The following is a 17,782-nucleotide window of genomic DNA, read 5'->3' on the forward strand; positions in this document are numbered from 1 at the left end:
CCCATGTCCTCTATAGAGTTTGTAACTACTGAGCCATCTCTCCAGCCCCTGAGCTTCCTAATGGTATATCTGCCAATGGCCTTGCCCTTGTTCCAGGTCAGCTATATTGGTCCCGTTTAATCCTTGCCCACCCCCATGCTTTAGGGTAACTCTGACCCCTCAGGAAGGTTCAAGCCAAGTTCTAGCCCCATGCTTAGTTTGCTCCTTCTATCCCACAGTCTCCTATAAACACCCATACCCTACACTTTTTCTCACCTGTGTGTCTTTCTACTACTGCCTTACCCTGTGTCTAGAAAGTCACATACCCCCTTTTTCAAAAGATTTAATGAGTACCTAGAAGAAGAAAATGCTAGAGAGCCAACAATAACCAATACAAAGTTCTTATTCCCATAACGTTTGCATTGTAGAGGAAAAACCAGACAATAAACAATAAATCTTTGATGCCTGGTGGTAATGAGCGGCACAGAGAAAAATGAAACAGAGGGCTGGGGTGTGGCTCAGTAGGAAAGTGTTTGCCTGGCATGGGTCCCAGTCCTGCAAAACAAAACAACAAAAAGACGAGGAGATACAGAAAGAAAAGAGGGACCCAGTGAGATGGCTCCGTGGGTAAGGGCATCTCTCTCCACGCCTAATGACCCGAGTTTGAGCCCCAGAATTCACATGATGGAAGGAGAAAGAGAACTTATTCCTGCATGCTGTCCTCTGACCTCCACACACGTGCTATGGCGTGTGTGTACATACACACACAACATCGATAAGTGCAATCTTAATTTTTTTTTTAGGGAGGGGCTAGAGAGACAGTTCAGTGATTAGGCACACTTGGTGCTCTTGTAGACTTGCCATTCAATTCGACCCACCCACATGGCAACGCATACAGCAGCCTGTAACTCAAGTACCAAGAGGTCTGATGCGTCTTGGTATACCCTCTGAGTGTACCTGCACACACTTGGCATTCACACCACACACACACACACACTCAAAAATAAAAATACTTAGTACAATGTTTTAAAGAAAGAGAGTGAAAAACAAGACAGGAAGGGAAACTGAGGTGTTCCTCTTATTGTGGTTGGTTGGTAGATTTCTGGTGTTGAGGGTCAGACCTGGGGCATTACACATGCTAGACGCATGCTCTACCACTGAACTTCACCCCAGTTCCACAAGAAAGATCACTATCACAGGTCTCCGGAAAGGTAATATTTGTACAAAGCCATACATGGAGTGGGCCTGTGCACATCGAGGGGGAAGAGCCTTCCTGGTAGAAGGAATGAACCAAACCCAAAGCGGAAACACACTAGGTAGCATTCAGGGAAAGCAAGAAGAGAAAGAAAAGTCAGGGAAGCCAGGCAGCGCAGAACATTTAGGTCAGGGTAGAAGAAACCTGAGTGCTTCAGCCTAACTTTGACCTCCCCATCTTTCAGGTGTGTGCCACCACCATCCGCACCACCCCACCCCCCATCTTTCAGGTGTGTGCCACCATCATCCGTACCACCCCGACCCCCATCTTTCAGGTGTGTGCCACCACCATCCGCGCCACCTCGCCCCCCATCTTTCAGGTGTGTGCCACCACCATCCGCGCCACCCCACCCCCTATCTTTCAACACAGATGCAGACACCATGCTGTGAGTCTCCACCCCTTCTAGAGCCTGCCACATAACCTGCTTGACATAGATTTGCCTGGATTCTCTGCCACACTGCCAGTTGCCTTTCATCTCTGTGTTTTATAAAGCCCACTACATTCAATGTGTTTGTCAGCTCAGATTTTCACTCGTTGTCATGATTCCATGATCGGCAAGCAGCTTCCTGATGAAGATTTTGTTTCCCAGTGACTATGGCTTTCAGTCCGCTAAAGGAAGGAAATGTCTTCACAGGGAGCAGACGCATTTGGTCCCTAGCAATTATACACATTGTGGGTGGCTTGAATAGGTATGGCTGGCCCTCGCAGACTTACGTGTTTGAATACTTGGTCCACAGGGAATGGCACTATTAGGAGGTGTAGCAGTGTTGGAATAGGTGTGGCTTTGTTGGAGGAAGTGTGTCACTAGGGAATGGGGCTTTGAGGCCACAGAAGCTCAAGTCTGCTGCCTGCAGACCCAGACTCAGAACTCTCAGTTCCTCCCCAGCACCACATCTGCCTTCACACTGCCACGCTTCCCGCCATGATGAAAACGGACTAAAACCTCTCAAACTACAAGTTAGCCCCAATTAAATATTTTCCTTAATAAGAATTGCTGTAGTCAAGCTAGAGAAAGGGCTCAGTGGATAAGAGGACCCAGGCTCAATTCCCAGGAGTCACATGGCAGTTATGGCAGCTGCCCATAACTCAAGTTCCAGGGGATCTGACACCCTCACACCAATGCACATAAAATTAAATAAATTATTTTCTTTTAAAAAAAGAGTTGTTGTGTCATGCTGTCCCCTCACAGCAAAAGAAACCTAATCCAACATGCTCACCACTGTAACTAACACCTGACGCATCTATTTCTTTTGAAAGCAAACATGACTCAGCTCCCCAGAAAATGACCCAGCTCTGGGTCATAGTGACCCATAAGGCATTGCATATAGAAATAAGGCAGGATCACAACTCTATAGGAAAAGGATTTGATTAGGGCTAGATAAACAGCTCTTACTCCCTATAGCATGGACTAATGTCACCCTATGATATCTGTGACATGGTCTGACCTGGCTACAGAATCAGCAATTTCTTTGCTCGCGTGTCTAATGACTTAATATGCACAATTGGAAGAAAAGGTCCATTTGGGACAATGAAGAGAACTCTCTTCGGGTAACCTTTCAGCGTGGATGTTATGGGCTTCTTCCACGACAACTCACATATATAGACAGAGAACCAGAAAAAAAAGAAAAAAAAAAAAAGAAAAGAAATAAGGCAGGATAAAGGATTGGGGGAATGAAGGGGAAATGAGACAGAAGCAGCCCTCACTCCAGAGTCTGGTTGAGATCCCTCACCAGCTGAAGGTTGAGAATTTTGACACGACTGAGAAAATTGACCACAAAGATTACCTAAAGGAACAATATTCTTTCCAAATAGAAATAATTCAAATGTTAAAATAAAGCTGGACCATGCTTACACAATCTTTTAATTTAACCTCTTTCTTTACCCAGATGCAAACCTGTCATTTTTTTAGGATCTCACTAATAAGATTATTGACTTTGTTTATAACCAAAACACACTTCTTAACTCCCTTGCAAGTCATGAACCACCCTATGATCTCATTATCCAAAAAGGAGGGGGAAGTTCTTGGCAACTCTTTGAACCATGTAACTTCAGAAACCATGCAAATTATATAAATGGATACTGTTGAGAGCTCAAGAGCAAACTCTTCTGGAGAGGTCCACCCACATCTGGGTAAATAACCCCTTTTCCTGAGCATCCTTCCCTCCCTGCAATGGTCACGCTCAAACCTATGTTAAACCTTTTCTTTAGAAACTCCAACTTTAGGGGGAGGGGGCTGGAACAATGACTCAGCCGTTAAGAGCACTGGTTGCTCTTGCAGAGGACCCAGGTTCGATTCCCAGCACCCACATGAAGGCCCACAACCACCTTCAACCACTTTCAAGTCATCTTCTTGACTCTGTGGGTACCAGGCAAGCAAGTCGTGCACTTTACATACAAAACAGACAGGAGAGATGGCTAAGTGGCTAAGGGCACTTGCTACTCAATTATAAGGATCAGAGTTCAGATCCCAGCACCTACATCAATTGACTCACAAACACCTCTAACTCCAACTTCAAGGTATCTGACACCTTCTTCTGGTTTCTATGGGTACTTGCACATACATCTGTGTACACAGATTTACACACACACACACATATACATAGACACACACAAATAGATAAAAAAAAAACAAATGAATGAATAAATGAATGAAATCTTTAAGAAGAAAAGAAACTCCAACTTTCAGACTGGGGAGAGGACTCAGGAACTATTGTGTGTGCTGGACTTCCAGGGACCTAAATGTTATTCCCAGTACCACTTCAGGCGCCTCACAACCACCTATAAGTCTGGGTCCACAAGGATCTAATGCCTTTGGCCTGTTTGGGTACCTGCATACACACGTATCTATCCACATATGTAAACCCACATGCACATAATTAAAAATAAAATAAATCTTTAAAAACATATTATTATTGTATAGCGAAGAATAAAAATACACACACCTTTAATCCCAGAACTCTGGAGGCTGAGGCAAGTGCACTTCTATGAGTTTGTTTGAGCCTGGTATATATATATATATATATTTTAAATTCTGTATTCCAAGCATAGTATCACATCTTTAATCTCAGCACTCAGGATACAGAGGCAGGTGGATCTCAGTGAAAGAGAGACCAAGATGTGTGCATATATATGCATGTGCACATATATGTATGTGTGTGTGTGTGTATACACAAGAAACGCCAGCTTTGCTTCATACTGACCCATACTGAATTACTTTCCATGGTGAAGCTGAGAGTCCTGGCTCCACCTGAGTGGAACTCTGCAAAGAATTCTCAGACTACTGCAGCTGCAGTGTGAATCTTACATATTGCAGTATGGATCTGAAGAACTGTAGGAGCCCAGCACAAGCCTGGAAGCCTCTACTTCATCACTTAGTCCACCTCCCTTACTTCAACAAGTGTCCCCACCACGCTGACCTGTTCACGGCCAAGCCCCTTGTTCACTTCTGAGAGCTCCCACACATGTCTCATTAAAGAAGTCCCAGCAGTTTATCCAGCCCTGCACCTCTGTCCCTAAGACCACTCCTTTTCAGTACTCTCCATGGGAACTCAGGTTTCTTTTTTTTAATTTTATTTCTTTTATTTTATGTGCATTGGTGTTTCACCTGCATCTATGCTTGTATGAGGTTGCCAGATCTTAGAGTTACAGACAGTTGTTAGCTGCCATGCGGGTGCTGGGAATTAAATCTGGGTCCTCCGGAAGAGCAGTCAGTGCTCTTAACCACTGTACTATCTCTCCAGTCCCAGGACTCAGGTTTCTAGTCCTAAACCTTTCTCCCCATCGTCTGCCTCACATTCTTTCCAAAAACACTCTTCACATAGCTACCAAAGTTCTCCTTGGAGCCAACTGCATTCATTTCAGTACCTCCCTCCTCCTTCAACTTCATTGGCTTCGAGAAACCAACAGCTCCCTTACCGCTGAGACTGAGCCCATATTGGGCACCAGGCAGAACCATCTTCACCCTGAGCCATCTCCTTGGCCAGCCCACATTCCAACTACCTAGGATTCTCTGAACATTCCACAAGCTGCAAATGCGGTTTTCTCTGAGAAGCTGTGTAGCTCTTCAGCTCAGACTCGTGTCTGAACTGAGCATTGTTCTCTGAAAAGCCTTCCTAAGTTCTCCTCCCACAGAACATTCTACCAGGAATGGTAAACACTTGTAATAACCAGCAATTGGGAGAGCAGCCTGGGCTACATAGTAAGACCATTTCAAAGCAAAAAGCAAAGCTATGGTTGTCTTACTGGCTTCTCTCACCTCTGCCACCACACTTCCAATACATGGCATGCTATATGACAGCATCTGTCTCCCTCCTGCCATGTGAGTTCTTGATGAAAGGGTTATGCACCATTATCCTTTCCCAATACCAAATAAAATATCTAGCACATAGTATGCTTACATCATGCTTTCTGAAGAAGAGAATGGATGAGAGCTGTATATTAAAGCCTTTCTTGTGTTAAACATGAAGATTTAGCTTGAGTTTTCACATAGGCTAACCAAAATGTCCTTCCGGGCCTCTGCTATGGGATAATCCTTTTGTCCACTGAGAAAATTTGTCACTTGAATTGGTTTAATAAAATGCTGACTGGCCAGTAGCCAGGGAGGAAGTATAGGCAGGGCAACCAAACTAAGGATGCTGGGATGAGGAAGGGCAAAGCCAAGGGAGACACCAGCAGACACAGAGGACATAGAATGTGTAGAAAACAAAGTAGCAAGCCATGAGCCACGTGGTAGAGGGTAGATAAGAAACATGAGTTAATTTAAATGTAGGAGTTAGTTAGTAACAAGTCTGATCTATTAGCTGGGCGTTTTGTAATTAATATAAGTCTCAGTGTGTTTATTTGGGAGCTGTTGGTGGGACAGAAACTTCTGACAAGAGGCCTCAGCAGCTGACTTGCACGATGAGCTTATGCAACAGTAACTGAAGAACTGAAACCATGAATCATGTCAGTAAATTCTTACTCTCTGCCCTTCTGAACCATCTTCCCAATCTGTATCTCTCCCTGAACAAAGTCCAGCTGCTACCTGTAATGGTCTGCTCTGTCCCTTTAAGAGACAAGCCATGCCCACTCCTCTCTCCCATCTGCCAAGGCAAGCTGATCTTTAGTTTCTAGCCTGAGTCCCTTCCTTTTCCATCTCCCTCTCAAAGAGGCAGCTTCTGTCTCTCTCTTCTCCCAACTTCTCCCCTTCTCTCTCTCTCTCTCTCTCTCTCTCTCTCTCTCTCTCTCTCTCTCCTCTCTCTCCTCTCTCTCTGTCTCTCTCTCTGCTCTTCTCCCCTTCTCTTCTTTCCCCTCCATAACCCACTAAATAAATATCCAACCTCATTCTGCATGGTGTGCCTATTCATGTCTCTGTCTCTTGCCTGTTGTGTGGCTCCCTGCCCAGGACCAGCTTCCTTCAGAGACCTGTGGTGTGGTCTCATGGCATGACCATCCGTCTGCCTCTCCTCATGGGACCAGATGCCCCATCGAGGTCTTTCACCCACCACGCAGCTCCTTGCCTGGAACTGGCTGCTCTCGGGACCCTCTGCCTGCTGCCTGCCACCACTTCGGGGACCTGCAGCATGGTCTCAGGACCTGCTGCCTGCTGCCTGCTGCAGCCACTTGGGGATCAGCAGCATTTTACTTTTACCATAAAGCTACCTATGTAGCATCTCATGGATGGGACCACTCTCAAACTGCAGGAAAAGTCAGTGCCTACAAATACCTGACAGTAGCTTCAATCATAATAAAAATCAATACCATACACCTGAGTTCAACGTATGGCTTTCATTGAATCTTTCTTACAGATGGGTTTTGCTTTTGTTTGTTTAGAGACAAACTATCACTCACTGTGTACCCTTGGTTGGCTTAGAACTCACTGTGTAGACCAGACTGGCCTTGAACTCACAGAGTTCACCTGCCTGTGCTTCCAGAGTGCTGGGATTGAAGGCACACCCTGTTTGTTTTGGGTTTTTTTTGTTTGTTTGTTGGTTTGGTTTTTGGCTTGTTTGGTTTTGAGACAGGGTCTTGTTAGGTATTCTGGGCTGACCTTGAACTCATGAAACTTCCATTTTCACCTTCCAAATGTCGAACTGGGAGACAAGTGCCACATGCCCAGCTGTTTTTCACCAAATCTCTGAAATATGTTATTGAGAATCCATGGGCTCAAGTAGTCATCCTGCCTCTGTGTGTGGACAAGTGACGTCACAGCAGCAGGATTCCCTGACTCTCAATTCCTTCTTACCTTGTACTGGAGGCAAAGTCACTTCCCCTTACACCTCGAAGCACACGGCTGCTGAGCTCAGCCTCAAACACACGTGGAGCACACTCTTCACTCTACAGGGTAGTCTTAAAAGCACGCCCTGAACCCACATGCAAACCCCGTGCCTTTTACTCACTGGGGAAGTCCAAAGATTCTTCGTAACTGTGGCTGCTTTGCATGTTTTCTTGTGCATGTGTGTGTGTGTGAGGGTGTTCAAAGGTTTGAGGACATTTCTATTCCTAAATTAGAAACAGCAAATTAGAGGGGAGTGACAGATGTAGGTGGGCATAATGCCAAAATCAAGGAATGACAGGCAGCTGTCACAGACGGCATACACAGGAAAGATTAAAACCCAGAGGACTTTAAAGTGAGGCCAGCAGTCGGTAGCCACTGAGGAAGCAAATGTTCTTCCCTACCAAGGGGCCTAAGAAGACCTCACAGTTAGAAAAGAAAAAAAAATGAGATGTGTTTAGGATCACCCTTCGTTATTTAGCAAGTCCCTGTCTTGAAAATAAGGGAGGGAAGAGGGGGAAGCTGTGCAGTAATAACCCTGAGTCATCAAAAGAAATGTCAAATTACAAAGGCAAGCAAATGCACCACTGGTTTTAAGAAGATGTCAGCAAAAGTGGTTAAAATAATAGCGGCCTGGTGCTTACAGTGATGCAGTCACCTTAAAAATATCACTTACGAGAATAACCCTCTCTACACAAGCCACGTTACTTTATACCGCATTCAAGGAGCCTGAGACCAATAAAAATTGAAAGGGGTTTCAGCAGTGACCTACCAGATCACATGAAAGTGACACAAGAGAAACCACAGGTCACATCTGAGGCCTCGGGACAAGGCTTCCTTCCCCAAGAGTGCCTGCCGGCCTTCCTAACACTTGCCTTGCATGACAAACATCCCCATGCAGGGATCAGTGTCTGCCACAAACATGGGTATGAAAATTGTAAGAAACTGTTGGTTGTAAAGCAGGGGAATGGAAGAAGCTGGGGAACGAGAGCAATGAAGCGAGTGGAAGAGAAGAGAAAATAAGAGTTGGGCTTTTGCTAATTGTGCAACAGGGGTCAGCCCAGGGAACAGCTGCACTGGTGTAAAACTCCCGCACACGCTGGGCTGCTGCTGCTGTTGCTGCTGCTGCCGCCACCGCCGCCGCTGCTGCTGCTGCAACTGACAGAAAGTCTGCACTTCACAGCTGGGGATCAGAGCAATCTCCAAGGTCCTAGGCTCACCCAGGCTGTAACAAGGGACCAGGGCAGCGGTTTTCAACCTTCCTGATGCTGTGACCTTTAAATACAGTTCCTCATGTTGCGGTGACCCCCCCCCCAGCCATATAATTATTTCTTTGCTTTTGGATCAAGATGTGAGGTCTCAGGTGTTCCTGCTACCATGCCTTTGCTCAGCCATCATGGATGGTAATTCTCTGAAATCATATGTCCGATGAAGTGCTTTCATTTATATTTTGCCTTGGTCACGGTGTTTTGACAACACAGCAGCAAAGGAGCTGATGTAATCTGTCAATCTGAAGTGAGTCTTCAGGAGTCAGTTCAAGACTATATCCATCTAGCGGAATAATAATAGTAGGGCACCCCAAGGCCATTGGTCTCTCCAGTCAGAGGTCATGGCTCTGATAACAGTACCATGGGATAGGTGTTTTTTTTTCAAATGTGTATGAGTGCTTTGATGTATGTCTGTATACGGCATGTGTGCCTGCTGCCCATGTAGGTCAGGAGAAGGCCTCAGATCCCCTACACGGTTGTTTGTGGAGCACCCATGTGTGTTCTGGAAATCAAGCCTGGGTCCACTGGAAGATCAGCAAATACTCTGAACTGCTGAGCCATTGCTCTAGCCCTGCAGATCAGGCTTACAGCCAATCAGAAGGTAGCTGGTTATTCCTATAACACTCGTGCCACTATTGTACCATGGGCTTATCTTGCCAGTCAGATTGTACTGTCGCTCTCAGGCTCATAGCTGGGTAAGACTGACCACTATTTCTCCCCTCCTGGAGTATGCCATACACCTTCCAGCCCTGCTGTGGAATAATCCTTCTGGACACTGTGAAGATGTGTTGCCCTCGTTGTTAACATAAAGCTGACTGGCCGACAGCTAGGCAGGATTTTGGGGGCAGAAAGAATGTCAGGAAGAATAAGGGCAGAGTCGGAGGGGAAGCCACGAGACAGAGAGTGAGCGGGATGGGAACTCTGTAGGTGAGGGAAACAAGCCTCAGGGCAGCACATAGATTAATAGAAATGGGATAATTTAAGTTATAAGAGATAGCTAAAAACACACCTAAGCTACTGGGCAGGCATTTCTAAATAATATTAAGTCTCTGTGTCTGTGTGGTTATTTGAGAGTGGACTGGCGGGACAGAAAATTCCACCTACACCGCACTAGGAAAGCTAGCCTGCAGAGACGGAAACCCCCTGACACTGCATGCAGCGACTTTGGCACTGGTGTCTTACCATCGCATTCTGAAGGCAACCAATGTCATTGGCAATAGCCTGGAATGTCGGGAAGTCTACTCTGCTCACTAGCCAACAACTCCAAAGGCATAACCCGTTCCTAACATTGGGCTTTTTGTTAGCTTGTGGTATCTAGCAAGGACTAGACTAAATAAGACAAAAAGAGAATCCCAAATAAGTGAAGTCAGAGATGAAAGGAAGACACTACAAGTGAAATACAGAGGGTCATCAGGGATCATTAGGAATATGAATTGGAAAACCTAGAAGAAAGCGGATAAATTTCTGAACGCATATAATCTGCCAGTGGAATTGTGAGGACATACAAAACCTAAGCAGACAGCTAACCGATAAGAAGATTGAATCACAGATTAAAAAGTCTCTCGAGAAAAAACTCCTGCCCAGCAAAATGGTGCTGCTGACCTGAGTTTGATCCCTGTGACCCACATGGTGGAAAGACAGAACAGACTCACACAAGTTGTCCACTGACCTACATACACACACAAACACACACACGTACACACACACACACACACACACACACACACATTGAATCACTTTTGAATATATTTATATATAGAAAGAAGGAATGCAGCCCACTAGTAGACAGTTTTGCTGCTAAGTCCTGCAGAATCCAAGACTGCAAACATACTAAGCAAGTGTCCCACCTCTGAGCTGCCCCCTAGACCGTCACCGGCTGGTTTTGTTGCTATTTGTTTGAAGGAGACTGCAGTACCAAGGATTGAATCCAGCCCCTCACAAATGCTGCCCAAACCAACATTCGAGCACTGAGTCACTCACTCAGACCACGAACATGGTGGTGCATGCCTGTAATCCCAGTACTCAAGAGGCTAAGGCAGGAGCAAAAGTATCACCAGTTCAAGGCCAATTTATGACTGCACAGCCTTTGATATGTCAAAAAAAATTTAATTTAAAAAAATAAAAAAAGTCAGACATGGTAGCAAACACCTTCAATCCCAGAACTCAAGAGACAGAGGCTGGTTGACCTCTGTGAGTTCAATGCCAGCCTGATCTACATTCCAAGTCCCAGCAAGGACTATATAGTGAGACCTTGTCTCAAATTAAAATTTTAAAGATTATAGACAATATCAAAGGGTAATATACAAGGCTGCAAAATGTTTTAATATATACAGTATACACTCAGGCTGGGGATACAACTTAGTGGCAGAGCAGCTATTCAGCATGCACAAAGCCCCTACTCCAGTTCCCAGTAGCAAAATAGAAGAGGGCAGGGAGAGACGACTTAGCAGGCAAAGGGACTTACTGCTAAGCCTGAAGACCTGAGTTCCATCCCCAGGACCCACAGGACAAAAGCTTACCAGCACACACATACACATGCGCACATATAAAATAAACAAATGTAAAATATTTTAAAATCTATACAAATCGGTACACCTGATATCTCAATCACATTAATAAAGGGAAAGATTAAAAGTACATTAACCATTCAATCAATGCAGAAACCACCATGATTTTCTAATAAAATCCTCAGAGTCGGTGATGAGGGGATGAAGATATAGCTCAATAACAGAGCACAGAGTGGAAAATAGCTAGGTTTTAGTTAGTAAAACCTGATCTCTAGCACCTACACAAAACAAAACAAAAATCTGGTGCGGGGCTGGAGAGAAGGCTCAGCAATTTGTGAGAGCACTTGCTGCTCTCAAAGACGACCCAGATTCAGTCCCAGCACCCACAAGGTGGTTTACAACTGCCTGTAACTCCAGGGGATCTGACTCTGCTTTCTGGCCTCATTGGGCATAACACACATGGTGCACTTATGTGCATGCAAGCAAAACACTCATGTGCATAAAAATAAAAACATCCAAAAGAACAGAAAAGCAAATGAGGTTGTGGTGGTAAACACTTGTAGTCCCTGCACTGGAAAGTTGAGAGAAAATAGGCCCTGGAGCCCCCTGGCCAGACAGCCTAACCTAACTGGTAAGCTTACATCTCATAAAACAAGGGCAGGAGAGATGGCTCAGGAGTTAAGACTGGGTGCCTTTTCAGAGAGCCCAGGTTCCATTCCCAGCATCCACATGGCTCACAACTGCCTGTCACTCCAGTTGCAGGGAATCTGACACTTTCTTCTGGCCTCCTCCGAACACATATGTATATGCAAATAGAACAGTCATCCACACAAAATAAAATTAAATCAGGCTAAAAAAAAAAAAAAACAGAAAGGCGAATAGCTCCTGAGGAATGAAACCCAAGGTTTATCCCTGACCTCCGACCCTCCCCCCACGCACACACACGTGTACACACACATACACACACGGGGACCAGTGGGGGAGGGGAACATGTTATTTAGGCCGCGCGCACACATGCACACACGTACACACACACACACACACACACACGTACACATGGGGGGGCACACACATACACACACGGGGGCCAATAGGGGAAGGGAGCATGTTATTTAGGCCAGCCAGCGCTACTTAGTGAGAGATTCCAGCCTAGACCGGAGTTGCAGGTTTCCTCACCCCTGGGTAGTTTTCATAGTCCCAGAAGGTGCCGTATCCACTGCTGGGGAAGAAAAAAGTCATCAGTGATCTTACCCAGCTGTGAACCGTGCCTGCTACAAAGCCCACCTACCAGGCAAGCTGTCCTTCTGGCACAACAGTGGATGTGACTGCTGGGTGGTTAACCAACCACTTTGTGATTGGATTTGAGGCCGGTTTTATGGGCGGGAGGGGATTCGTGCCTGGTACTGTAACCCTTGTCTACAGCCCATGCTACGGGGGGGGGGGGGGGGGGGGGGTCGTAGGCCTAAGGGGAAACCTACTACTGCCGTGTTGCTAAATAGACATGGTAGCCAGCTGCCTTCTGCATATTAATATGCATACGCGTAGATTAGTGCCGCTCTCAACCTTGGTCGGAGAAGCTTCTTTTGCTCTGGACAATGATTAATGCAGAGACTCCCAGCTGGTCAATGTCCATAGGACAAGTGGCTGTGAGTGCTCAGCCCAAATAGGACATCTATGTCACCTGCTCCAAGGCTGAAGGAACATTCAGAAGAGAGGGTGGGGAAAAAACGGAAGACCTGGAGGGTGGGGAGGGCTGTGAAATGTCTGCCCTCACGAACTCCCTCCGAGCAAGAGCTGCTCAAGGTGAGTCAGTCTACAGGGCTCAGGAATAGGGAGGGCTCGGGTACACCAGGCGCCAAAGCTGCTGGAGGAGGAGGGGCTCCTTACTTTCTTCAGTGGTCTCGCCCCTGCACCAGTAAATAACTCCCCACGAACGCTCGTGCAAGCAATCCTTGTTAAACTCGGAAGGTCAGAAACAAACAAACAAAAAAGATGTGAAGTGGGAAGGAGACTTGTTGAGAAAGAGACGAGGTTCATAAGAGTGGGCGGGGAGGGGAGAGGGCAGCAGAGAGTGAAAATGACCCAACTGTGTTAATTAAATGTATGGAATTATCAGAAAAGTCACCCTTTTAAAGACATGTTCTTCTCAAGCAGATGGCGAAAACCAACACCTGATTTGTCCTCTGACCCCACTCACAAACTGTGGCACAGACACACCCACTTCACATGTGAAGGTGAACACACACACACACCACACACACCACACACACACTACACACACACACCACACACACACACCACACACACACCACACACACCACACACATACACCACACACATACACCACACACATACACCACACACATACACACACACACACCACACACACCACACACATACACCACACACATACACCACACACATACACACACACACACACCACACACACCACACACATACACCACACACATACACCACACACATACACACACACACCACACACACCACACACACTATAGATACACGTATTATTGTGCTTGCAGCCTAGGTCACAAAGCAAACTGAGGCCAGGCTCCACTACGTAGTCAGACCTCATCTTGAAAACATGGACGACTTTGAACTCCTGATCTTGCACACCAAGGACTGGGAGGGATTACAGGCATGCACCACCATGCCTGCGGGCTCTTACAGAGGGCAGAGTGAGAAGTAAGGCCACAGAAGTCAGGCAAGTGAAGGAATGAGGAGCACTGAAACAGGGTAGAGGAAGTCAGACTGTGCTGTTTGCACACGACACTAGGCCACACAGAGAAAAACTCAGGACTCCAGCCAAAAGCTGTTGGAACTGACAAGTTCGGTAAGGTTGCAAAATATAAAACCAGCATTTTAAAAATAATTAGCTCTTTTATACACCAATACTGAAATTGTTGGAAGACAAATCAAGACCCATTCCCATTCACAATAGCTGCCGCAAATAAGGTCCCTGGAATAAATGTAAACAAGGAAATTAGTGATTTCTACAATAAAAGTCACAAAACAACACTTAAAGCTAAAGAGAATACACACACACCATACACAAGAGGAGCCGGGCATGGTGGGGTCTTGATCCATTGATCCTAGCATTTGAGCACAAAGGCAAGTTGATCTCTGAGAGTTTGAGGCCAGCCTGGTCCACAAAGAGTTCCCAGATAGATAGGGCTACATTAAGGGAGCTTGTTTAAAAAGAAAGAGGTTCACAGACTGAAGAACAGCGCTAAAATGTCTGTATTACCCAAACAACCTACAGTGTCAGTGCAGAATACACAATGACGTTCCTCACAGGAGAAAAACAATCACAACCAGTAGGGAAATAAAGACCTGAGTTCAAACCCTCAGAACACACACACAAATCCGGGCATGGTCACACTGTCGGTGGCAGACACAGAAGCATCACTGGTCTTCTGTGTCTGCCATCAGAAAGTCACCCTGTCTCTGTGCATCTCAGTGGAGTACAGTAGATGGGAAGAGCTCAGAACACCTGACATCTCCCTCAGGGCTCTGCTTGTGCACACAGCTTTTGTGTTTAAAACACAAAATTCTTGAGGGGCAGGGGAGGTTTAATAACTAGAGCAATTCGGAACATAAATGAAACTTGGGAGACAGGCGCAGGTTTGGAGCCAGCCTAGTCTGCACAGCAAGTTCCAGGCCAGAAAAGGCCACACAGTGAGACCCTGTCTTAATTTTAAAAAATAAAAATAAAAAGGATAATAGAACATTGGTGGGAAAAAAAAATAAGAGGAGGAGGAGGATTCCCAGAACCTAGGGGTAGGAAGACTGATAGCACGGGGCAGAGTGGAGAAGACGAATAACTTCTAAGGTCCTACAGCGGTCAGACCGCAGCTGACAATGGTTCGCTGAATGTTTCGGAACAGCTGAGCATGATGACATGCGATGAGATGCAGAAACACCAGCTACCCGGCTGATCGTCCTTGCCGTGCACACAGATTACAATGTCACAACTGGGACTGGAGAGAGGCCTCAGCCCTTAAAGGTGAGGCTCATAGCCCAAAACATAAGACGCCATACACGTATCCCATAATACATACAGCCGCTATGTGCCACTATACATGGAAGCAGGCACAGTGGCACGGGCCTAAACCCGTGAAGATCCCAAGTTCCAGGTCAGACTGAGTGGCGTGAGTTCAAGGTCAATGTGTGCTACACAGCAAGGCCCTGTCTCAGAAAGAGGAGCAGGAGGAGAGGAAGGAAAAGGGCATAAACTAAGCGGGTAACCACTGCAGTACACCATTACCCAGGACCACCTGCAAATCCGAGAAACTGGAACTGGAGTACAAGGCCAAGAACAGGACCGGCAGCTAGGTAATCTGATAAAGGCTAAGAATTACAGGTACGATCGTATTGTCCTACTTCATTAAAGGGAAAAAAAAACTGTTCTTGAAGGAGAACAAATAGGAGCACCTAAAAACATGCCAATTGCGATAAGCAATCAGAATTCGGGAAAGGAGAGGTGGGCTGCTTTCTTCTCTTTTGTTTTTTGTTTGCTTGCTTGCTTAGTTGATTGATTGGTTGATTGGGTTTTGGGTCAGGGGCGTTGAGGAGGTTCTTTTGCTTTGTTGAAGAGGTTTGTTTTGTTTCTTTTTTTTTTAAATATTTATTTATTTATTTATTATGTATACAATATTCTGTCTGTGTGTATGCCTGCAGGCCAGAAGAGGGCACCAGACCCAATTTCAGATGGTTGTGAGCCACCATGTGGTTACTGGGAATTGAACTCAGGACCTTTGGAAGAGCAGGCAACGCTCTTAACCTCTGAGCCATCTCTCCAGCCCCGGTTTGTTTTGTGTCTGAGATAGGATTTCTTTGTGTGGCTTTGACTGACTGTGCTGGAACTAGCTCTGTAGACCAGGTTGACCTGGGATTCAAAGAGATCCGCCTGCCTCTGCTTTCCAAGTGCTGGGATAAAAGGCGTGCGCCACCACCCAGCTCTTCCTTTACTTTTTAATACTATATTAAACTATTTGCTTGCTTGCTTGAGACAGGGTTTCACGGTGTAGACCGAGCTGGCCTTAGAAAGCTATCTAGCTGCCTTCTGGAATTAAAGGTATGCTCCATCATACCCAACCAGTTTGTTTGCTTTTTGAGACAGAGTTTCTTGTATGCAAGGCTGGCCTCAAACTTGGAAAGAAATGACCTTGAACTCCTGACTCTCAAGAGGCCTCCCAGTTGGTGGGGCTACAGTTTCCACCACACACAGTTTACACAGTGCTGGGGATCAAATCCACAGCCACAGGCATGCGAGGCAAGCTCTGTATTGACTGGGCTACCTCACCAACCCTTAAACTAAGATGAACTGAATTTTCACACAAAACTTTTTAGGGGTAGTACTGGGTGTTCAATTCAGAGTCTCCATTTGAGGGCTTATTAAGCCAGACTCCCATAGTATACATTAATTTTTTACAATTAAAATAATTGTCATGGGCACACATTCCCCAACTCCTTCTTCTTGATTGGGCTCACACCCCCACTTCTGCCCAGTTCTCCATATCCCCATTCCTGTCCCATCTCTACTTACAGATACAGGCAGCAGCCAGCAGGCGGGCAGCAGCGTAGGGAGCAGCACAGCTCGGGAAGAGGGGCTGCACCATGTAGTTGGCAAAGGTGATGGCAATGACGGCCTGGCTGGTGGGTTCAATGATGAGCAGAGATGTCCAGAGGCGGATGAAGGCAAGAAATCCTCCGAAGGCCTCCAGGATATAAGCATAACTGGCCCCAGATTTCTTAATGGTGGTACCCAGTTCGGCATAACAAAGGGCCCCAAAGACGGAGAAAATGCCCCCAACGGCCCAGATGACCAACGAGAGGCCAAAAGAGGCACTGTACATGAGTACACCCTTGGGGGAGACAAAGATGCCGGAGCCAATCATGTTCCCCACTATCAGGGACACGCCATTAAGTAGTGAGATCTCCTTCTTCAATTTTACCTGCTCGGCCACTGGGCTGGCCCCATCTTCCAGAGCAGAGGTATCTGCCTCATGCTGGGCAGCCACTTCATACTTGGTACTGTCGACCATGGTGGAGAGGAGCAAGGCCTTCACCAGCTTGCTTGCATTGCCCTCTAAGGAAGAAAGAAGGCAGGGTTGGCAACCGCACAGCATCTCTCCCTCCCACTCCACAGGGTCAGCACCCACCAATTCAGAGACCTTTCTCGCTTCCGACTTCCCTCAAACCTTGTCAAAATGACCCCAACTCGACTTTTCCCCCCAGAAGAAAAGCATCCCGGTCTCGCAATCCCAAGTCTCTTGTGACACAGGCCAGGCACGAGGCAGTTGAGAAGCTCTCCCTCTAACCATAAAGTGGTTTGAACCTTTTTCTGCCTCCCCCGTCCCACAACTCCCAAAGAAGCCTATCTTCCCTCCGATTTCAGTTTCAGATGTCACTCTGCTGAGACAGACGCCTGCATGAGGAACCAGCCCTGCAAGAGACTAATTTGCTGGATCCTCTTTTTGCTGATACGATGCTTGCT

The 17,782-nt window shown here is 46.3% G+C and overlaps 1 protein-coding gene across 1 annotated transcript in view; it reads right to left on the minus strand.

Moving 5' to 3' along the window:
* The window catches only part of Slc7a7 (solute carrier family 7 member 7), a 46,880-nt gene that overhangs the window by 25,160 nt on the left and 3,938 nt on the right, over positions 1-17,782 (minus strand). The window contains exon 2 of the mRNA XM_048445105.3: positions 16,832-17,374. Coding sequence (XP_048301062.3) covers positions 16,832-17,330 — 499 coding nt within the window. The 5' untranslated portion in view covers positions 17,331-17,374. The remainder of the gene's footprint in view (positions 1-16,831; positions 17,375-17,782) is intronic.

Source organism: Myodes glareolus, chromosome 12 (genome assembly GCF_982192425.1).
Source record: "Myodes glareolus chromosome 12, mMyoGla1.1, whole genome shotgun sequence".
NCBI lineage: Eukaryota > Metazoa > Chordata > Mammalia > Rodentia > Cricetidae > Myodes > Myodes glareolus.